This window comes from Choloepus didactylus, chromosome 10 (genome assembly GCF_015220235.1).
Source record: "Choloepus didactylus isolate mChoDid1 chromosome 10, mChoDid1.pri, whole genome shotgun sequence".
Taxonomy (NCBI): Eukaryota; Metazoa; Chordata; class Mammalia; order Pilosa; family Megalonychidae; genus Choloepus; species Choloepus didactylus.
The window spans coordinates 130,683,732-130,707,132 of record NC_051316.1 but is presented as its reverse complement, the minus strand read 5'-3'; the positions used below and the strand labels follow the sequence as shown (position 1 = coordinate 130,707,132).

The 23,401-nt window shown below is 50.7% G+C and overlaps 1 protein-coding gene across 3 annotated transcripts in view; it reads right to left on the bottom strand.

Annotated features, from left to right (window-relative positions):
* Positions 1-23,401, bottom strand: part of CAMSAP1 (calmodulin regulated spectrin associated protein 1) — a 113,850-nt gene that overhangs the window by 14,447 nt on the left and 76,002 nt on the right. For all 3 annotated transcript variants that reach the window (XM_037796945.1, XM_037796947.1, XM_037796946.1), the window contains 4 exons: positions 12,137-12,276; positions 11,951-12,047; positions 2,373-2,511; positions 75-163 (listed from right to left, as the gene is read on the bottom strand). In XM_037796945.1, the coding sequence (XP_037652873.1) occupies positions 75-163; positions 2,373-2,511; positions 11,951-12,047; positions 12,137-12,276 (465 nt within the window). The remainder of the gene's footprint in view (positions 1-74; positions 164-2,372; positions 2,512-11,950; positions 12,048-12,136; positions 12,277-23,401) is intronic.

Sequence of the window (23,401 nt, the reverse complement as noted above, 5' to 3'; positions counted from 1 at the left end):
AGAAGCTGTGCTTGACTAGACCCTAGTAAGACGAGGCGAGCGAGAGGGGGCAGTGGGGAGTGCGGCGTCCCTACCAGGGCTGTCCTCTCCCTGCGGCGTCTGCTGCTTCTGCCTCAAGGGCAGTAAGGGGTGGGACGGGCTAAAGGCAGAGGACCCCTTCCCGCTAGAAGGAGAAAGAACGGAGAGAAAAGAATCATTAACTCGTCAAATCATCTTCAAAAGCAAATGCAAAAGAAAGCATAAAGATCATCACGCGTTTATACCAATCTGTGAGAAATGTAGAGTTCCTGTGGGGAAAATTAATTGCTATAAAAATGAGCCAAAAGAGTACCAAGAACTTCAAACTTGAGGTAAATATCCAAAAACTTCAGAAAGGGGACAGACTGATTTCACATTCTAGTCTATGATATAACCAGCTTCACATTTTTAACAGCAAAATTCGAGTATGCAGTCAAGGTTGCCTTGTAGGATAAGTAAAAACAGAAAAAGTAAAAATTTTTCAAAAATGTACAGTATTGGTTCAATAAAAAACCAACACTTTAAGAGATGAAACAGACCACAAAGGTTATCCCCACCGTATTAAATGACAACTCTGAAGAGTGAAAAGCGAGCAACGCTCTTGGAGAGCACGCTGGCAGCGTCGAGGCCAGGCCTGGGCTCACACCCCAGAGAGGGGCTCCTCCAGTGGGCAGGGCATGGAGGAGGTGGGCACAGCGCCAGGCAGTGCCCCAGCCACCAACTCCCCCAGAGGAGCCCCTCGCTCACGCAGTTCTGTCTGCCTCACTCTGCAGAGAATGTGACAATGGGGCGACTCACAGGGCAGGGCAGGGCGAGGGCATCGCGGGGAACAGAGCACTGCCCTGCTGGCAGGTGCCCCCTAATCCGAGTGGGGCAAAGACAGGACCAGAGGGGAGAGAGATCCACGGAGACGGAAAGAAAGAGAAAGAAGCAGCAAGCAGGAGTGCGGCGAGGAGAGAGGGCCATGGACAGGAGTGAGGCCTACTTCTAAGGGCAAAACTACAAACCTCGGCAGTATAATAGATTGCAGGGGCCGGCAAGCCCAAACGCGGGACACCACACAGCTGTCACACCTGCGCGGCGGAAGAGCGCTCACTGAACGGAATTCTCACGGCGCACCCTGAGGAGGGGGCTGGCCACAGAGCAGCACGTATGGCACCCACTTTGTAAAAACAAAGCTGGCTGTGCACACACACCTGACACACGGGCGGAAAGGAGAGGATGGGGCCTCCAACGGCCCCCGAGTGTGGAGAGCCCAGCTCGGCCCTCCCTGCTCTCTCCCCAGGGTGCAGCCCCCTGTGCCCACAGCCCTGCCCCTGCGCTCCGGGACACACTCCAGTGTCCTGCTGGCATGGCAGCACCACGGACCCCCGAGCACGCCTGTCCACGCCGCGCCCCACCACGCCCCCATTGCCCGCGTACTCGCCAGTGCCTGTGCATCCTCCTTTCAGCCACACACCTGGGGGTTATTTACCCCCTTCAGCTCCCTCCTCGCTGGCACTGGCCTCCCACCCCCAGGCCTCCAACTCGGTGGTCAGTTTTGTCTCTACCAAACAACCTGAAACAACCGAGTCCATTTTATACCAGGTCTCCCTTCAGGATTATCTAAAACCACTCATGAATAATTGTTTTTATCCTAAACCCCAACTCAAACTCCACATTTTAAAACAACATTTCTGTTTTAAAATGCTTTCTTCCCCTGCACTGGGTGTGTGGCTGGCTCCCCTGCCCCGGAAGCAGGGCCCACTCCTCCTCTGAGGGGAGCTGCCCCTCCCCGCCCACATCCTGGGGGTCGTCAACCCACCCCACGGGCTCAACCGAAACCAGGTCTTCAGGATGAAAGTCGATTTAAAAAAAAAATTTTTTTAAACAACTATCTTTACCAGCCGTTGAAGTGCTCTATTTACTTTTTCTACAGCCCAGCATCCACCGTCTACTGAGGTGAACGGGGCAGACTGAGATGATTTACAGGCATCACAGCCAGTGACCAAGTCCATCCTTTATGTCCCACCACGGTAAACTGAAGCTATTAATTCTCTTTTTCTAATCTCCAAACCATTTTTTAAAACAGTGCAATCCACTGTAGGAGAGAGGACGGGGAAATGCGTCGTCAGAAAAGAAGGTGGGAACGTGCCACATTTCCCTCCAGGAGCCCCGGCTGGTGAACACAAACCCCGTGTGCAGGGCCCCCGGGCCGGGCGGGGAAGGCCTTCCCCAGGGGCTGCCCTGTACCTGCTGTGTGACCCATTCACACAGGACAACTTCAACCAGCATTTCAACTATGAACAGTGACAGGTCAGCGAGCACGACGAGGGGCCGAGCTGGCGGGCCTGGAGGCAGACAGACAGACTTACGGGCACTCGGGCTCCTCGGGGTGCAGGCAGTGCTGCCCTGCTGGGCTCAGCGCCGCAGGGCTGCTCATGAAGCTGCGTCTCGTCACGTTGGAGATGGGGACGGGAGGCCGGCTGCTTTTTTGGTGTAACACTGTTTTAGCTGCAGAAATGGCAATTTTATAGAGATATTCATATTTTTACAGTTACTTATAACATTAGCAAGAAGCATTTTAAAAAACCCTGCTGCTTTTACAAGCACCAAGAGTAACTGCAACTTTTATTTGAAGCCAAACTTCTCCCGAGTGCAGGGCCGCCAGCAGGGTGGGCAGGACCAGGGAGACGGCCCTGCACTCGGGGTGGCGGGTCAAAGGAGTCGGAGTCCGAGGCTGGAGGGGGGTTCACTGGCTTGGGGGTACCCCCCAGGATCCAGAATTCAGTCCAGCCCCTGGCACAGGGTGCAAACTGACCAGCAGGATGGCTCCAAGCAGCAGAACAGAAGTGCCCCCAGGAGGGACAGAACCACAAGTCCCCCCCACCTGGCAGTGGGGGGCAAGCTAAGGCCCTGGGAAGTGGGGACGAGGCAGGGCTGGACCACAGGACAGCAAGCCGAGCACAGCGGGGAAGGGCTGGCTGTGGCAGCTGGGTGGCCGCAATCATGGAGCTACAGGGATGGCAGGGTCTCCAAAGCAAGGAGACCAGACCCGTCCCAGGCCAGTGGCTGCAGTCCCTGTAACAGGGTGGCAAGGCCGGGGCACAGCTGGAGCAGCTCCTTGGCTGTTAGGGAGAAGTTTGGCTTCAAATAAAAGTTGCCATTACTCTTGGTACTTGTAAAAGCAGCAGGGCCCAGGCAGCCAGGAGCAATAGCTATGACAGCAGAACAGGTTCCCAGAGTGTGCTGGTTTGAATCTATTGTGTCCCCCATAAAAGCCATGTTCTTTAATGCAATCTTGTGGGGGCAGACTGATCAGTCTTTTGATTAGAGTGGGACTTTCTGGGTCTTAACAGATCACTGAGGTCTTAAAAGAGCGCTCACAGAAACAAGAATGCAGAGAAGCCGAGAGAGACATTTTGGAAAGAAGCTAAGATATGTAATCCAGGAGAATCTAGAGCTGACACAGACCCAGACCCTTGAAGATTCCGCAAGACGCAGACAGAAAGATGTTTGGAGATGCTAAGCTAAGAGATGAAGCCCCGAGTTTGCCCTGAAGAAGCTAGGAGAGGACCCCTAGATGCTTAGAGAGAAACATCCTGTGAGAACAAGCAAGGATGCACAGGAGCTGACAGAGAGAAGCTAAGAGAGACAGAAGCCCAGAGACTTTTTGGAGAAAGCCATTTTGAAACAACCTGGGAGCAAAGGACCAGCAGACACCAGCCACGTGCCTTCCCAGCTGACAGAGGTGATCCGGAAACCATCAGTCATTCTTCAGTGAAGGTGTCCTCTTGTTGATACCTTGGTTTGGGCACTTTTAAGGCCTTAGAACTATAAATTCTAATAATAAATAAACACTCTTCATAAAAGCCAATCCATTTCTGGTATTTTGCCTAACGGCAGTATTAGCAAACCAAAACAGATTTTGGTACCATAGAATTGAGGTGCTGCTGAGTTTGCAAATACCAAATATGTTGGAATGGCTTTCTGAATGGGTAAGGGGAGGATTCTGGAAGAATGTGAAGAGCTTGACAGAAAAGGCCTGAATTGTTTATGAGAGACTGTTGGTAGAAATATGGACTCTAACAATACTTCCGATGAGGTCTTAAGACAGAAATGATGAATGTGTCATTGCCAACTGGAACGAAGGTGATCCCTGTTCTAAAGTGGTAGAGAATTTGGCAAAATTGAGTCCTGGTGTTGGATGGAAGGCAGAATTTGAAAGCAATGAGCTGGGATACTTAGCTGAAGATATGTTTAAGCTACATATGGAAAATGCAGCCTGGCTTTTCGTTGCAGCTAACAGTAAAACATGAAAGGAAAAGCGATAAGCTGAAAACCAAACTCCTGGATACAAAGAAACCAGAAATTGATGGTCTGGAAAACCCTGGGCTTCCAGAAGGTGAAATCCCAAAGGCTATAGCCCCATGTGAGAATTTAACAAAATTTGGAACCAGCCAGCCCTTTCAATATAAGCCAGGATTGGAGGTGGAGTTATCCAGAAAGGATTTTTGGAAAGTCCTATTGTCTGCTGGTTTTGACAACTGTAAGCTTCATGCCAAGCCAACAAATTTTTTACAAGATCTGTATAAATAGAACTACTGCCGGTCTGAACTAAAAGGGACAAAAAAGGGACAGATTGAAGGAAAAGTTTCTTCAAAGACAGAACCATGGAAACTGAGGTCTGGAGTCAAGAAATCTTAGGCAAGGAGAACAGAACAAGCCATGAACCTGGAAAGGGTGAGTTTGCCCCGAGGCAGAGGGTGGGCCTTCCCAGCTGATGCTCAGGGAGAACGCTGCCGCCCCAGGCCTGAGAGAGGGTGGAGCACATTCCCCGGCAACTGGGGAGAGCTTGGCTGCCACCCCATTGTTCAGAGAGGGGAGCGTGTGCGCCCTGGAGATGGAACACAGTCCAGGTGATGCCCCGATCGATGCTTGAGGAGGGTGGGGCCAAGAACAAAAGTGATCTCCCCAGTACGTGGATATGTTGGCGCACTCACCCAGCATTGGGAGAGAAAAGGGCTGCCACGTAAGCCTTTGGAAAGAGCTGGACTTCTGCTCTCTCAAGCCCTGAGGATAAAATGTCATTCTATAAATGACCCTCAGACTTTGAAATCTAATGAAGTTTGCCTTGCAGGTTTTAGGGACTGTTCTAGTCCAGTGACAACTGTTTTCCTTTCAATTTCTCCCTATGGCAATGGGAATGTTTATCCTACGACTGTCCCTCCTTTGTATACTAGAAGGAGATAACTTGTTCTGAGTCTCACTGGTCCACAATTAGAGGAGAATTTTGCCTTAGGACTAACCACGCCTATAACTGATTATAATAAGATTTTGTACTGATCTATATTATGAAGGAATGAATTTTTTTTTTGCATTTGGAAAGAACATGTCTTTCTGGGGTCCTAGGGGTGGGATGTGCTGGTTTGAAACTGTTTTGGACCCCAGAAGAGCCATGATCTTTTAATCCAATCTTGTTGGGTAGAACATTTTGATTGTTTCCATGGGGGTGTGATTCACCCAATTGTGGGTGAGACCTCTGATTAAATTATTTCCAGGGAGAGGTGACCCCGCCCATTCACTGTGGGTCTTAATTAGATCACTGGAGTCCTTTAAGAGAACCCACAGAAACAGAGCTCAGAGAAGCTGAGAGACATTTTGGAGAGAAGCTAAAATACATAATCCAGAGTTTGCCCCCGGGAGAAGCTAAGAGCCAACATAGACCCAGACACTTGGAGATGCAGACTGAAGGACTGTTCCAGTTTGCTAATGCTGCCCATTATGCAAAACACCAAAAATGGACCGGCATTTATAAAGGGGGTTTATTTAGTTACACAGTTACAGTCTTAAGGCCATAAAGTATCCAAGGTAATGCGTCAACAATCGGGTACCTTCACTGGAGGATGGCCAATGGCATCCGGAAAACCTCTGTTAGCTGGGAAGGCACGTGGCTGGCATCTGCTCCAGAGTTCTGGTTTCAAAATGGCTTTCTCCCAGGATGCTCCTCTCTAGGCTTCAGCTTCTCTCCTAAATGTCACTCTCAGTTGCTCTTAGGGCATTTGCCCTCTCTTAGCTTCTCTGGAGCAAAAGTCTGCTTTCAACAGCCATCTCCAAACTGTTTCTCACCTGCAGCTCCTCTCTCAGCTCCTATGCATTCTTCAAAATGTCCCTCTTGGCTGTAGCAAGCTCGCTCCTTCTGCCTGAGCTTATATAGCACTCCAGTAAACTAACCAAGGCCCACACTGAATGGGCAGGGCCACACCTCCATGGAAATTATCCAGTGAAAGATCTCACCCACAGTTGAGTGATCACATCTCCATGGAAACATCCAATCAAAAGTCTCCAACCCAATCAACACCAATGTTTCCTGCCCACAAAAGACTGCATCAAAGATAACGGTGTTTTGGGGGACATAATACATCCAAACCAGCACAAGGACATTTTGAGATGCTAAGCTAAGAGATGAAGCCCAGAGTTTGCCCTGGAGAAGCTAAGATAGGACTCCAGGATGCTTAGAGAGAAACACCCTGGAAGAACCAAGCAGAGAGCTGAGAGAAGCTAAGAGAGACAGAAGCTCAGAGACATTTTGGAGAAAGCCATTTTGAAACCAGAACCCGGGAGCAAAGGACCAGCAGACACCAGCCACATGCCTTCCCAGCTGACAGAGGTGTTCCAGATGCCATCAGCCTTTTTTCAATGAAGGTATCCTCTTGTTGATGCCTTAGTTTGGGCACTTCTATGAACATCTGTGAACTAATAAATCCCCTTCATAAAAGCCAATCCACTTCTGGTATTTTGCATAATAGCAGCTTTAGCAAACCAGAACACAGGGCCAGGCAGACAGGCAATAGACATGGTGCTGGCCTGACTGTTCTATGAGCAGAAGCCAAAGGTGGATGACCAGGTGGTTGGGGGCAGGCACCCCAACAGAAAGTCACCATCCTGTGCCCACCTTCTGGACCCCAGCCAGCTTCTAGACCCAGAACAAAGGACTGAAGACAAGGTCCCAGGAGGGAGGACTCTGCACCACCAAGGCCAGTGTTCTGGTTTGCTAACGTTACTGTTACACAAAACACCAGAAATGAATTGGCTTTTATAAAAGTTTATTGGTTACAAAGTTACAGTCTGAAGGCCACGAAAACGTCCAAATGAAGGTATCAACAGAAGTCTACCTTCACCGAAGGAAGGCCAATGGCGTCCGGAAAAACTGTTAGGTGGGAAGGCACATAGCTGGTGTCTGCTGGTCCCAGGTTGTGTTCCAGCTCCACTCTCAGCTCCTGTGCATCCTTCAAAGTGTCTCTCTTGGCTGCAGCACCTCCTTCTGTCCGTGAACTCTTTTATAGGACTCCAGGGATGCAATTAACACCCACCCTGAATGGGCGACGTAACACCTCCATGGAAATTAGCCTATCAAAGGTCTCGCCCACAACTGACTGAGTCACATCTCCATGGAGACACTCAATCAAAGGATTCTAACCTAACCAACACTAATACGTCTGCCCCCACAAGACTGCATCAAAGAACATGGCATTTTGGGGGATGTAATACATCCAAACCGGCACAGCCAGTATGCGTGGCAGCAACCCCTCTTCCCCAAAGGGCACCTGTGGCCACTGATACAGGCCACTGCATAAGGGGAGAGGGGAATATCCAAACCTTCTGGAGACGACTGGACCCAGGGTCCAAGAAGACGCTGAGACCCAGAGACCTGAAGCATCCTGGTGGCCAAGGACTGGCTCCTGGGGGTCCCCTGGGTCCACAGGCTCCCAGTGCTCACCTCCCTCCCTGGTAGCTGGTGCCACGCCTGCACTGGGCATGGGGTCTGGCTGAGCTCCGGGGTAGGGAGGCCACGTGGAAGCCCCTCCCCCCAGCCAGGCCAGTGAGTCAAAAACAATAACCCCACCCTGGAGGGATGGCAGGAACTCATGCCCCGTACGTTGCGAGACAATGCACAGGTTGCGAGGGGCCCTCACAGCCCATTCCATCTCTTCACTGGCCCCCGAGAGAACCAGGAGGATCCTGGCACAAACTCGCCCAGCGGCCATGTCTGTGGGGCAGGTGGACAACCTTGGGGGGCTGACAGCCAGCAAGGAGACAGAAGCCTCAGGCCTCTAACTGTAAGAAGCCAAGTGTGGTCTGCAGAAATGAGCCTGGAAGCAGGTTCCCCACCGAGCCTCCTGCTGAGAACACAGCAGGTAACCTGGGACTTTACCCCTGAGACCCTGAGCAGAGAACCCAGCAGTGCTGCACCTGGAGGCCTGACTGGCAGAGCTGAGAGCTGCCAGACAAGTGCTGTTCTAAGCTGCTGAGTCGGGGCTACTTTGTCACACTGCACAGACAGCTGACATGGGTGTGTCTGCTAGAGCATGGTCCCGAACTCAGCCTCCAGGGCCTGGGGTGCAGCCCTCCGCTCCCCAGATGCGTTCTTTTCTATCCCTATTAAAAGAGGACCAGAAACAGTTCTGTGTTGCCAACATGTTGGGGGACTGATCGTGTCTGTGAAAACAGGGCCTTCCAGGAGCCTGTGGAGATGCGGCCAGGTGACTCAAGACAGCTTTCGCCCAGCAGGACTGCAGGCCCTTGTAAGATGTGGAGCAGGACAACAGGAAGACAGCTCGTCACGTGAAGGAGGAGAGCTGAACGGCCAGCAGCCACCTCTACAGGCCACCAATACCTCGACTTGGGACTTCTAGCCTCCAAACTGTGAGCTGGTAAATTCCCACTGTTTAAGCCACCAGTCCGTGGTCCTCTGGGCGAGTTTACACTCAGTTTCGCTCTGGGATGCCCTAACTGTCCTGCTCATCAGGGCTCATCGAGGCTCATCCAGCCTGAAGGGCAACAAGTGGCAGCAGATGGAGGCCCCGAAAATGGGAGGCGTACTCCACAAAACCCAGGGGTCTGCCGTATCAGCCATGTGTCAGGAGTCCTGTGGTCAGGGGCATGCTGTCATCCCACCCAAAGCAAGACACAGATCACTCCAGCCCTACCCCTCATCGAGAAAGTGGGAACGGCAGCTGGGCAGCCTCTCTGGGTTCTGTTTGGTGCCTTAATAAGGCTTGGGCAGAAGCCAAAGAGGCTGCCAGTGCTCAAGGCCTGAGCCGGAAAGGACTCAGCGGCGGAGCCCGGCAGCCGTGCGGGCAGCCTGAGGCCTCAGCCCCATGAGCCAGCACACCCCGTGGTGGGAAAGACACCTCGTGGGGTCAGGGCAAGTCCCAGAGGGAGAAACACAATCTGCACCCTGGGATTCTAGAGCAAGGCTGAGCCACCTGCTGCAAGAGCCACACACCTTGAAAAAACAACCCCTCACACTAGGCCATGGGTTAAAAACAGGGCAGGTAGACGGGAACTCCATTTTCCACAGGATTGCTCTGTACACCTACCATGTCTCTAATAAAATGTGTGCTGCTGGGCTGGCAGGGACGGAGGGCCTGCTATGAGCCAAGAGCCGCCAGACGGGCAAGCCTGTCAGTCACCTGTCCTGAGGCGGACGCGGTTCCTCTGGCCTGAGCGCGGGCAGGACCAGGCAGCCCGAGCCCCGCATCATCCACCACCTGGGAACCAGTGCCCTTCCCAGTCGGATCCCAGGCCCCAGGGGTCCTCAGGACCAGCTCGGGAAGAGGAAAAAGCCCGAACATGGCTTCCGCATGGATGGACTCAGGATGCAGACCACATGCCGCTGCTCGTCACATCAGCCACCCTGTTGGCACCACAGGGGCCGAGGGGGAGGCCACACACGGGCATGAAGCACAACTCCCACGTCCCAGGACACCAGACCCTGGGCACTCACTGGCCCGCACCGTGCAGAGGGCCTCCAGCGGCACCACCCCAAGACCAGCCACCTGGGGGCGAGGTGACTGTTTGAGGCCCTTCCAGGTGGAAGGGCAGCAACTTGAGCTGACAATAGTCATATATCTGCATGGGGGGGTCGCCTTTCCCACCCACCGGGCCTCGGCCAGCATCCCTGTCCAGTGGCTCCCAGAGTGTGATCTGCCACGCAAGATCCCACCTAGCACCACGCCAGGCCAGGAACACACACCACAGCAAGCAAGGTGAGGAGTGGGCTGTGAGCACAGGACCCACAGGCATCGTGACGGCCCAGAGTGAGCTGGGGCCAGAGCCATGGCCTGAGCTGCTCCCGGGCATCCCAGGCCTCTTGGGTCCGAGGCCTGCAGGCAAGACGAGCCAAGGCCGGTGGCAGGAGTAACGGACCCTGACCATCAGGAGGACGTGGGGCTGCTGCAAGGAGGCCTGGCAGCCAGGTGGTCCCCCGGGGCACCTCTTGGTGTTCTCATGCCCAAATGTGATGAAAAATGGCGGAGTTTAAAGGCTGTTAAGGAAGGGCCCCCACAAGACATAAGTCTGAAGACCTGAGAACCCCACCTTCTGCTGCATCCCTGGTGCAGCCCTTTGGGCCGTGCACCTGCTGTTCCCTCCACGCAGGACCCACCCCCGAGCCTCCCTCCCCACTCAGCATGAAAGGCTAATGCTGTCCCTACAGACACCCCGTGCACACACACTCCTGTTGGGGCTCCCCCAGCAGCAGCACCCATCAAAGCGCTCTGGCTGAGTGAGCACAGCCCATGGCTTTTTCCTCTCTGCCCTTCCAGAGCCAGCCTACAGGCGCCTTGTTCACAGCTGACACTCGATAAATCCAGCTGAGTTAACTGACGTCAGGGAGGATGCTGGAGCCTCAGAAACAAGAGCAGAGAGAGCTGTGGCACAGGGAAGCGAGTGTGTGTGGATGTGACGGCACCTGGTGCAGGTGTGAGGCCAGCAGGCCAGGTGGGAGACGAGGGCAGGCCAGATGCGGAAGGCCTTCTACGCTGTGCAGGGAGGTCTAGACGGGCTATGCTGTGTGGGAAATAACCACAGCCCTCACGCAGGAGAGCCACGACACAGTGACACAACTAGCTTTTTTTCACTCTTTTTATATCATCTTTTGATGAAAAGGTCTTAATTTTAATGTAGCTGAATTTATCAATCTTTTCTTCATGGCTAATATTTTTATATTCTTTATAAGAAATCATTTCCTAAATGGAGGTCTTGAAGACATTCTCCTGTATGATCTGCTTAAAGCTTCAGAGTCTCAAGGCTGGCATATTATTTCACTCTGCAGTAAACTGAGTTTATTTTGCCTCGTTTAAGGGGGCGCGGTAATAACTTTGGAGGGCGAGAAGCACCCATCAGAGCTGTGCTTCCTAACTGTGGTGGTTAGGTTCATTGTCAGCTTGGCCAGGTGAAGGTGCCCAGGTGTCTGGTCAAGCAAGCACTGGCCTGTTACTGCAAGGACATTTCTGGCTGGTTAATAAACCAGAAGGCTGGTTTATTAAATCGTCAGTCAATTGACTGCACCTATGGCTGATTACATCAACGAAGGGCATATCTCCCACGATGAGAGAATTCAATAAGTTGGATTTAATCCAATCACTTGAAGACTTTTAAGGAAGAGAGAGAGAGAGGAACTTCACTTCTTCGGCTAGCCAGTGAAGCATTTCCTGAGGAGTTCATTGAACACCTTCATTGGAGTTGCCAGTTCGCTTTCTGCCCTACAGAATCTGGACTCATGCATCCCCATGGTTGCGTGAGACACCTTTATAAAATCTTATATTTCTGGATATCTCCTGTTGGTTCTGTTTCCCTAGAGAACCCCGACTAACACACTAACCAAGGAAGGCCGTCGGACTCTGCGGGGCTCCTCAGCACACTGTGCCTGCCACGCCCGGGGGCACCCGCTCGACAGGGCAGGGTGGGCACAGCGCCGGGCAGGTGAGAAGGCCAAGTAATTCCGACAGGCACTGCAAATGAAAAGCTGTCTGTATTTTCAAAAGAAACTATTTAATGTAAAAACCATTATTGTGTAAAAACTAGGAGCCCGTAAGGACACTTTCTGAGTACTGTGTGGACTCTCTCAGAGGACAGAGATATCAATTATGGAAAGTTTATCACTCACCATCTTTCAGTTCCTGAACATCCCTGGGTTGAACAAAATCTGGTTTGACATTCTCGAACCACCAGAAGAGCTCAGCAATGAAAACCATTAGATTCGGCTAGAAGAAACCACAGAACGTGAAAACAAGGATGCAGTCAGCAGCTTATTCCGACACATAAAACCGCGAGTTCAGGGACTGCCTCTCACCTTCAGCACCAGGGGCGCGTACAGCATGTCCTCCACGGTGAGGTAGAAGCACCTGTTAAGGTGCTCATTTGAGAACTCCCTCAGGAGCCGGATATTATACAGACTGTCGGCCATTGACGCCACCTCCTTCAGGCATATATCTAATAGAGAGACAATGACCACTCAGCGTACAGATACTCCGCCTCTTAAGTACATGTAAATAATTCTCAACTAGAAGGTGGTGGCAATACTTAAAAAGGTTACAATATTAAGAGATTTAAAGATTACAGTAATTATTACAAGCAATTAATATAGTTGGAAAACACTCAAGAAAAAGATGAACTGAGACGTCTGCAGCATCTGAATTTAATTAACATCTAAAAAGTATAAAACAGATTTTAAAATTGGGCTTCCAAAGTAGAGAGTGATAATCATCTTTCAATTCAAAAAGACCTTGCTACATAAAGTTAGACAGTGCTCAACGAAGTGCCCTTCGCTAATCAGAAACCACACTGGGCTCCTTCTCAAGCCCCTCTGCATGAGGCCTTTTCCACGTTTGTAAAGGGGGGCAGGGAGGAGAAAAGCATAAAATAAAAAATGTCGCACGTATCCAAGCCCACTGAGTGACAGCAGGAGTTTCACTAATGACAAAACCAGGCAACTGTCAGAGCAAGGCCTCCTCTGGGACCCACTGTTAGCGCCTGGGGTCGCACCGAGTGCAGGTCGGACCCTCCACCAGCAGGTGCCAGCGGGGCGACACACCAGAGGCCACTAACCACACATGCACGTGCACACACACACGCGCGCACACACACGCTTTCAGTGCTTTTGGGGTGGGACGTCCTGCAGACAAGAATGCTGGGACGGCGGGATCTGTCTCAAGACTGTATCACAAATCGCCGTATCAAGGACAAGTGCCTTGTGCCTCTTAGGATACAAATATTAAAGCAGAGGACTCTGAAATATAAGTAATTTTAAAATAAATTTTATTTCTAAGGAAAAAAAAACATTTTCAAGGTTCAAAAAGTCTGCAGAAATCAGATTCACAGCATCCTGGATTCATTCGTGAATTCTGCGCTACACAGTCCCTAAAACCCTACTAACTCTCAGGAGAAAACTGCCTCAAAGGCTGAGTAACTGTGCACGTTTATGTTGCTGAACAATGGAGGATTAACAAACGTAAATAAGACCCCCACACAGCCTCCACCCAGATGGAACAAATAGTATCCCATCATAGCTGATCCAGGCTTTTTCTTTAATAAACATCACAAATACTTTGAAGTCCGTCTCCCTCCCGAGGGGTCCCCTCTACCTGGAAGCTGGCGGGCGTCCTCCCTGCCACGTGCCCTCCCCGTAACTGTCTGCAGCACGCATCCACGCACAGCACAGCGCTGTCCCGGCTTTGTTAAACGTACGTAAATGACATCAAATTGTGCCTAATGTTTTGCAGCCTGTTTTTTACAAAACTTAGCATTATGTTTCCGGGAGAGACCCAGGCTGATATAGGAAGACTTCTGTCCTCGCTTCCACATCTACAGAGTATTCCACTTCTCATACAAAAAGCGCTGCAACAACAAACCTGCACGTGCTCTTTGCAGCCACACAAACGAGTTTCTCCACGGAGCCCTGCGCGCCCCACAGCCCCAGCAGTCCCCTGGAGTCCGCCCCCACCTCCACCTGGTGCTGCCCAGATTTCCTTTCCTGCCCACCCCCCGCCCCGTCCTGAAGCTGGTGAGGCCTGACCTCCCTGCGCTCCGGCCTGCAAAACGCCTGTTCTAATCTGCCTCTGCACTGTCTGCCTTTCTCTTATTGATTTGTAGGAATTCTTTAGAGACTGTGCTTTAAAAAGGACTGTGTGACAACCCTTTGTCAGTTTACATTTGTTACAAACATCTTTTCATGGATAGAGTTTGTCACTGAATTTTGTTCACGGTGTTTTTTGCCAAATAAGTTTTAAATTTTAACATGGTTGAATTTAACAATCTTGTCCATTGTCTGTGCTTTTTTTGTTATTTAAGTGATACATCCCGCTGCCGCTGTCATAAATAGATCTTCTTCTCACAGTTTTAACACTTGGCTTTCCCGGGTTAGGCCTCCGGCTGCCTGGGAGGATGTTTCCATGTCCTCGGAGGTGGGGCCTCCGCTGCCTCCTTGCCCACAGAGACCACCTGGGGTCCCGGCGTTCCGGCCGGCCTGCCCCGCCCTCCGCTCTGGAGCGGCACTTCGAGGGCACCAGACTCCCACCGGAGTGCCCCTGCTCTCGGCGGATGCGGCCTCTGCCCCACGCCACCAACGTGAACGCTGAGCCACACTGCCTGGGCCGACAGGAGACTGGCAGAATTGGTGTCTGTAGAGCAAGTATCCCACTTCTTGTATTTCAAAATTAACTTGGGTCAATTTAGGCAACAAAATAGGGACCCTAATGGAATATGACCCATCAAATAAAATTAGAATCCAGGAGACCAGAGGGAAATAAACAGATGAAAAAACAAATAAATGGGGAGAAGACAAAAGCCCTGCCATGCAGTAGGACACTAACTAACAAACATAAAAGGGGTCAGAAAACGAGCGCTGATGCTAAAATGAGAGGATGAAAGTTGGGTGAGAAATCAGGTACCTACACTGTCTCAAAGTCTCTCTCCACAAATTACCAATGAATTACAGAGTGCAAGAGTGCTCTGAAGAGAGCGCAGATACCACCCCAACCACGAACTGAAAGCTGCACTGCGGGGCTGGGACGGACAGATGCACTGTGGAAGCTGGGTCACTTCTGTGGCACTCGCTGAAGAGGCATAACCCGAGTCCAACCTCGAGGAAACATTCGACAGTCCCAAACCAGGGGCCTTCAACACATGAATGACCTGTACTCTTCAAAAACATCAAGGTCACACAGATGAGGAAAGGCTGAGGATCTGTTCCAGACAAAGAAAACCAGAGAGAGGCGTGACGACGAAATATAATCTGGGATCCTTGGCGAGAACCAGGTTCAGGAAACTGAGCCCCAGGTGACAGGACTGGGACACCCGACAAAATGTGAATGAGGACTATATGGATTGGTATCTGTGCCAGTTTGGAAAAAGCCATATTCTTTAATGCAATCTTGTGGGGGCAGATTTATTAATCTTTTTGATTAGGGTGTGACCTCTTTTTTTTTTTTAATTAACTTTATTTATCAAAAAATTTAAAAACAATTTCCAGCTAAAATAAAAAAGGAACAGGAAAAACAAATATCCTGATATAACTTCATTGCTTCCAATATGCTCCTACCATATCACAAAAAAATTAACAAACCATGGTCATTCTTGACCATTCCCATATCAAGATCACCCTCAACATTTTATCTGTTCTGTTAGATTTTCATTCCCCCTTCACTAACTGCTATCTATCTCTAGGTCCCCTACATTCTACAACTTCACATTAGTGGTAATATGCAATATTTGTCCTTTTGTGTCTGACTTATTTCACTCAACATTATGTCCTCAGGGTTTATCCACGTTGTCACATGATTCACAACCTCGTTCCTTCTCACTGCTGTACAGTATTCCATCGTATGTATGTACCACATTTTTTTATCCATCCATCTGATGGATGACATTTAGGTTATTTCCATTTCTTGGCAACTGTGAACAACGCCACTGTGTGACCTCTTGATTGAATGTTTCCATGGAGATTTGACCCTGCCCATTCAGGGTAGGTCTTGATTAATTCACTAGAGTATTTAAGAGAGAAGCTAGGAGCAGACCGAGATGCTTGCTGACGCTTTGAGATGCTAGTCCCGAGTTTGCTCCAGAAGATCTAAGAGAGGACCCCGATGCTTTGATGCACAGGAGCTGAAGAAGATAAGAGAGACCCAGAGACATTTTGGGGAAAGCCATTTTGAAACACAACCTGGGAGCAAAGGAAGATCAGATGCCAGCAGCGTGCCTTCCCAGCGGACAGAGGGGTTCCGGACGCCATCGGCCACTCTTCAGAGAAGTTATCCTCCTGTTGATGCCTTCATTTGGACACTTTTATGGCCTTAGGACTGTAATTTTGTAACCAAATACCCCCCCTTGATAAAAGCCGATCTATTTCTGGTATTCTGCATAATGGAAGCATTAGCAAGCTGGAAGAGTATTGCATCAGTGTTGGCTCTCCTCACTTTAGTGACTGGTGTGTAAAAGACTGTCTTTGTGCTCAGGAAGTAAATACAATCGCAGAGAGCAAGAAAACAGGACTCAAGTGTGACACAATGCAACGAAAGGAAAATCTGGGTAGAGAGCACAAAGGAATTCCTTGCACATTCTTCTTGTATCAAAATAAAATGTTACAAAACATTAACTTTTGCTACCCTACCATATGAATTTTGGCATTACTTCATCAATTTTGGTCAACACAAAATTATTTACTGAATTAGCAATAAATTTACAGAACAATCTGGGGATTTTACAATTTTTTAATCTTTATTCTTGGCAACTAAGACCATGGTTTAAATCTTCTTCCAATTACTGCAGAAAAGTTTTGCAATGTCTTCCACAGATCTTACATCTTTTTTGTTGAATCTGTTCCCAAGTCCTTTACGGGCCCCCCCAGGTTAGAGTATCTGGACTTTCTTTCACAGGCATGAAGGAGTATCTGAAGGTTTGAGGGCAAGGAAGTGACTTGCTTTAAGCATACCTTCAGAAAGATGAACCTTGTGACACAGTGAGGCGCAGAGAAGTCTGATGTCAGAGGGTTGCTCCATGACCTGATGTTGCAGTTTGCTAATGCTGCCGTTTTGCAAAACACCAGAAATGGATGGACTTTCCTAAAGAGGGTTTATTTGGTTACAAAGTTACAGTCTTAAGGCCATAAAGTGTCCATCAACAATCGGATAACCTCACTGAAGGATGGCCACTGGTGTCCAGAAAACCTGTTAGCTGGCAAGGCACATGGCTGGCATCTGCTTGCTCTCAAGTTGCATTTCAAAATGGCATTCTCCAAAATGTTGCTCTTGGGGAGTTTTGTCTTCTCTCAGCTGCAGCTCCTCTTGAAAATGTCACTCTCAGTTCTCTTCAAAATGTCACTCTTAGCTGTTCTGTCTAAGATTTATAGGGCTCCAGTGAACCAAAGAAGGCCCACGCTGAACGGGCGGAGCCACACCTCCATGGAAGTTATCTAATCAGAGTTATCACCTACAGCTGAGTAGGTCACATCTCCATGGAAACAACCTAATCCAAAGGTTCCAACTTAATCAACACTAACATGTCCGGCCCCACAAGACTGCATCAAAGAACATGGCATTTGGGGGACATAATTCATCTACACCGGCACACCTGGGTAGGAGAAGGGCCTTGCACAAGAGCAGCTGCAGTGGGAAAGGGAAGGACGCCCTGCAGGGACAAGCAAACCTGCTCACTGATGGACAGAGGAGGAGCAGGCACAAAACAACTGCTAGGGTTCTAACCAAATGGTGGGGAGAGCCCCAAAACAGTCAAGGGCATCAAAAAGGCAGCTGGAGGCCCTCTGCCAAGCAGGTTGGTCTGATGAATTAAAAAGCTAAAATCCTTTCCTGGTTCTGCCTTTGGAAACAACCAGTCTAAGCTCGGATGGAGCACAGCAGTGAAGGACAGACAGTCATCAGGTAACAGAGCACCCTTCACTAGAGGCGAGGTGGAACGCCAGTGTGTAGAGAGAGCTGCCGGATAGCTTCTGCACGCTTGCCTTGGTGCTTTGACCACTGAGCAGCTGCGATGGAGAGAGAGACACTGTTCCGAAGAAGAGTCTGCACAAACCAGAGCAGCCGAGTGTGACCCTTCACGGTCCCATTAGACTTGCAAGGACCAGGGCACACAAGGACTTTCCCACCTGATGCAGCCACAGCGGGAGGGTGTGACGGGGGTCACCAAGTACTGAGGGAGGGGCCCGGGGACCCCAGGCTTTGAACAGGGATACCTGAGGCCAGGAGATAACCCCACGTGCGCAGCAGCCCAGTCCCAGGGCCGTGGCCAGCGATACAGAAGTAGGCAGTGGTAGCCCGCCGGCCCCCGGCTTTGCCACCCTTATCATGCAAGACCAGACACTGAGTCCCTGGGTGGGGCTCTGTCATCGCCCCCACCTAGGGAATGCCTGGCTGACTGGGTCCTCGGGGATGGAGCACTAAGCGCAGGCCTGGTCGGACAAGTCCTTTACGGGCTCTGCGGCACCACGAATGGGGCCTTCCATGCACGACAGTCCCAGCAAGCTGCCCTGGAGGGCAGGCCCTGGGGCTCCTTCTCTGGGCCTGGGCCCTGGAGGAGAAGGTCCCTGTGGCAACGCCCAGGTCAGGACCCGAAGCTGCTGCTTCCAGAGGGGATGCAGCCCTGGGCTCCTCCAGTTAAGACAAAATGTAATACAGCAGAAATGGACCAGTTTTTAATGGTAGGGATTTATTAGCTAGCAAAGCTGCAGTCTAAAGCTATGAAAATGTCCCAATTAAGGTATCAAGACAATACCATCTCTGAAGACCAGCTACCAGCAAGCTTGAGCTCCTCTGTCACATGGGAAGGCACATGGTGACATCTGCCTGTCCTTCTCTCCCAGGTTTTGTTGCTTCCGGCTTCTGGCTTCAGTGGCTTCATCTCAGCTTCTCTGGGGCTTTTTCTGTGCACTTCCTTTAATTTCATTTCTTAGTTTCTCTGGGTTTTCTGTGTCCTTTATCCTCTTCCAAAGGACTCCAGTGAGAGAATTAAGACCCACCTTGAATGTGGTGGGTCACATCTCTACCGAAAAAACCTAATCAAAAGGTGCCACCTACAATAGGTCTACACCCACAGGAATGGATTAAGAGAACATGATCTTTTCTGGAGGACGTACAACTTCAAACTACTACAGTTAGTGTTGCTCATAGACCTACTAGACTGAGTTTAAGAAATGAGATGATAATACAGGATAGTGCTGAACTGTTAAATTCGCAGTTTCCGACGCCCTGTGTAGGACTGTTCCTCTCCGTTGGGAAGGGAAGCAAGCCTCTCATTTTCCTCTCTCACCGTCCACTGTTCCTTGGTGTCTAGGAATGCTGCCCTCCCAAAAAAAGCTGGGGAGCACTCCGTCCCTTTCTATTCTCTGGGACAGTTTATACAACACACAGGAGTTATCAGCCTTGAACGTCTGATAAAACTCTGATGAGGTGACCTGAGTTAAGGCGTGGCCCAGGGTGGGTCTTAATCCGCTTACTGGAGTCCTTTATTAATGGGATGGATATATAAAGAGAGAAAGTCACAGAAGCAGACAGAAAAGGCCACAGAAGCAAGACGCTAAAAGGAACAAAGCCCAGAAGAGAAGGGAGACATCGGCCACCTTGTGCCTTGCCGTGTGGCAGAGGAGCTCGGGAAGAAAACATCTTCTGACCATGCCTTGGTTTGGATGTTTCTCTCAGCCTCAAAACTGCAAGCTTGTAAGTTAATAAACTCGCACTGCTAGAAGCCAGACCACGTCACGGCTCCTGCATGCGACAACCTAGCAAACTAGCACGGGGTCTGTTTAGCTTTCCTGCCTCTTCTCTGTTCAACAGAAAATTATCCGTTTCCTCTAACATTTCAAGTGTAAATGGTATACAACAGTCACTATTTTTCTTATTACTCATTTTAGTTTAGTTTACTACACCTTTATTTATATAGTTTTATCTACTGTAAACAGTCCTGGTTTTCGTTCTCCTTTCCAGAGGATTATCTACTGTATTAATCTTTTAAAAGAATAAGCTTTTAGTTTCCCACACTCACTCCAAAACTCTCAAACTTCTTTTCATTCATTAAGTACATCAAGTCTGTAAAAAGCCAAAACTATGGAAAGAAGCTTAGGACAAACAGCGGTTCTCTGTGCAGCCCATCCCACCCTTCCGCCTTTCTGCCTGACCCTGCCGCTGTCACGGAAGGACAGCGTCTGCTACCTGCCACGGTGGCGAGGGGCAGCTGCCCGCCCCGGCTCCCCTGCACGCACGCGGGCCGTCTCTGCATCACCGCAGCTGCGGACGCTGCTCCCTCTGAGCCGCACAGCGCGCCCGCTCGCACTTCTGGGTTTCACGCTTGCCTCGGTTCCTCACTTCCCTCGTTTCTTGGAACATCCCTTCGCTCTGCTCCGAACCACCTGCCTCCCGGCCCAGCGCTCGGCTCCGCTGGCCCCTGCCTTTGTGGGGCGGGCAAAAAGGCTGCGTGGTTGTGCATTTCCGAGACCTCGCACTTCTGGAAGAGCCTTTCCCCGACCCGCCCCTGGACGGAGAGTGCTCTAGTTGGGAAAACCACCGTTCCTTGGAATTCCGGCGGCACTGCAGAGCTGCCTCCTTGCACTGGATCCCAATCCTGTGGAGGCTCCTTCTGTCCCTCTAGCAGGGACTCAGGAACTTCACCCCAGGTTCTCCAAAATGCCGCCTGATGTGCCCCACTGTGCCACCGGTGGACACACGGCACCTCTCAACTCCCCTATTTCCCATCTCCGTGTTTGTTCTACCTTCTGGAAGATTTCTTCAACTCTGTCAGAGAGTTTTTGAATTTCAGCCACCAAACCTTTTCTCTCCAAGGGCGCTTGCCTGCTACCCCACGCCCTCTCAGATGCATTCCCTCTCAGATGCATTCCCGCAGCCTCCTGCCCGTCTGCAGACCCCGTGCTCTCCTGCCTCTGTGCCACGTGCAAGGGTACCTCCTGCCTGCCTGTCTCTAGATACGGTTTCTCTTCCAGGCTGGCGGCTTTCCTCCAGTCTCTGGGGACCTCTGGCTCTGTCCATTCAATCTCAAGTGGGCTTGCCTCCCGGGAACCAGGCGGGAGCCAGCCGGGTCACCGGCGTCTGGCCCAGTGCTGAGCCCCTAGGCCTCTTCCCCAAGGCCGGTTTGGGCAGGGAAATGGGGCTTTCTGGGGTGAGGAAAGGAGGTAGGAAGCTCTGATTTCAGTGTGTGCCGTGCCCCTGCCCACCCCTGTGCCCAGGCCGATCAGACTCGAGGAGAGGACCAACCCCGCTCCCGAGGGTATGTGGGGATGGGGTGCTTTCTGCCTGGCAGGAGCTGGCGGGGCCTGGCACTCCACACAACTAGCAGATGCCAGCCCTGCAGTGTGCCCTGCGCCTGGCATTTACACCCAGTGAGCCTTCCCAGGGCTCTGCAGGGACGACAGGCTGGCCTCACCCACGTTCCTTTCCCACCACTTCAGGCCCCAGCCCGCCACCCTGTGTGCCACTCACCATGTGCCATCGGCTGGCTTCCGCCCAGAGGCCAGACACACCCTGGTTTCATCCAAGAAGGAATTTGCAACTCAGGTCCTCATTTTCCTTATTTTGGAGGATTTCTGATTAGAGAAGGGAACAGAGAACTAGTCTCTTCTACATTCTACTTTCCCTCAACTTTTTGAGTTGACTTTGATGCTCTTTTTCTAATGCCCTGAGAAGAACCTTGTTAATTTTTTAAATCTTCTTTTCTAGAATATGCAGCTACGGTTACTTTTTTCCTTTGCAATCACATTTAGCTGCAATCCACAAGTTCTGAAGTGTATAACACTCATTCATTCATTCAACGAATATTTACTATACACCAAGTTATCCCAGACACTATTTTAGATGGTTGGGCTATATCAGCGAACAAAATAAATAAAAACCCCTGCCCTCATGGAGCTCACACTAGGAAATTCCACTATGATTTCTTCCTTCATCCATGAGACTTATAGGTATCTTTTTTTGGTTTCTAAACATTAGTAGACTGGGAGGTTTGGGGAAGGAGACTGCATCTTTTTGTTACTGCTTTCAAACATTACCATGTTGTGGAGAATACACCAATTCTTTAGAATCTGTTGAGACTCTTCTGCGGCCTTGATCAGTCAATGCTGCTGTGTTTATTTAAAAAAAAACAACTCTGTTCCAAATGCTTGCTGCACTGGATTATGCCTGCTAATCCTGTGTTCAAACCTTCTGTGGCTTTACTGCATGTATATGTCTCATCAGTCAGTTTCTGTGATGTTCGTCATGAATGTGGCTCTTGTCAGCTTCTCCCCGTAACGGCCATTCTTTAAAAACTGGATTTTAAAGCTCTGCTGTTAGATGTCAGGTGTCAGTGCTGGGAAATCTTCCTGTGACTTGCTCGTCTGGCTGTTAATAACGCCCACAGCCCTAGGAATGCTTTTTGTCTTCAGAACCCCAATGGACAGGACCAGGGGCGACAGGATGCGGCTGGAGGAAGACCCGAGCTGGCAAACAGGCGGGAGAAGGCAGCAGAGCAGCGAGGGACCACCTCCAAGGGGTGCCGGGGTGCGGCGGGCTCAGGAGCAGCCAGCAAGCATCCATCGCGCCCGCCCATGGGCCTCCTTATGGTTCCTACTTCTTCTCTGATGCCTGCAGTCCCTATAAGCATCTTGCGCTCTCTTTCCGTGTCCCTTCCCACCAGCTTCTCAGTATCCAACCTGCCCTGGGCTGTCTCCTTGCACGGCTCCTTGTTTCCGGAGAGCCCACTCCTCCTCGCAGCAGCACTCCTCCCTGCATTCCTGCCAGGACCCAACAGCGTCACTGGTCCTGGATGAGTTTTTCAACCGGGGTTCCCAGGCCACACCGTGACATGGATTCCGGCCTCCCCACCTGTAACCCAGCCTGGGAGCATCTTCTCTCCTGAAAGATCTTTGCCCCCACCACAAAGCCACAGGCACTTGACATGCATCCTCAGTTCTTTCTGAGCTAACAGGTGGGTCTTTTCCAGCCTTTTCCAGAAAGGGGTAATCTTCTGGGGGTCCCGGTTCCGGCTCCCGAGGCCTGATGAGCACAAAGCCTCAGGACCAGCAGGCCCTGGCCCAACGAGGAGCCAGCTAGGGAGTTTGTTACTCGAAAGCAAAGCCCCTCTCCCCATACGTTCTCTGACGTTCAGCCATGAGGCTTAAACACTGCGTGGCCTATGAAGACTGTTAGCTTTTCTGTCCTCGGAGCAAGAGCGGCAAACAACAGGTGCTCAACCCTGGGCCCGAGGTCAGGCACTAGCGCCTCAGACGCGACACCACCTTGTTCGTCATGTTCACCGACCTCAGAGCAGGACACAGCAAAACCCACAGGAGCCACGTGCCCATGCCCCCCGCACACACTGCCACCTAGCGCCCCTCTCCCCGCGTCAGCTGGTGACTCCTTCAAGAGGGGCCCCTTGTCCTCGCCAGGTCACCAAGCAGCAGTACCTGTGCCTAAATGGTTTGAAAACAGACTGTATTTTGCATTAATTTTCCTAAACCCAAACTAAGTTCCAGATAGTTTAAATTGATTGTACTAGGGTTTACGAAATCCTAACCATTCTGGGACATATGTAAAGTCAATATGTAAACACATTACCCAAATGC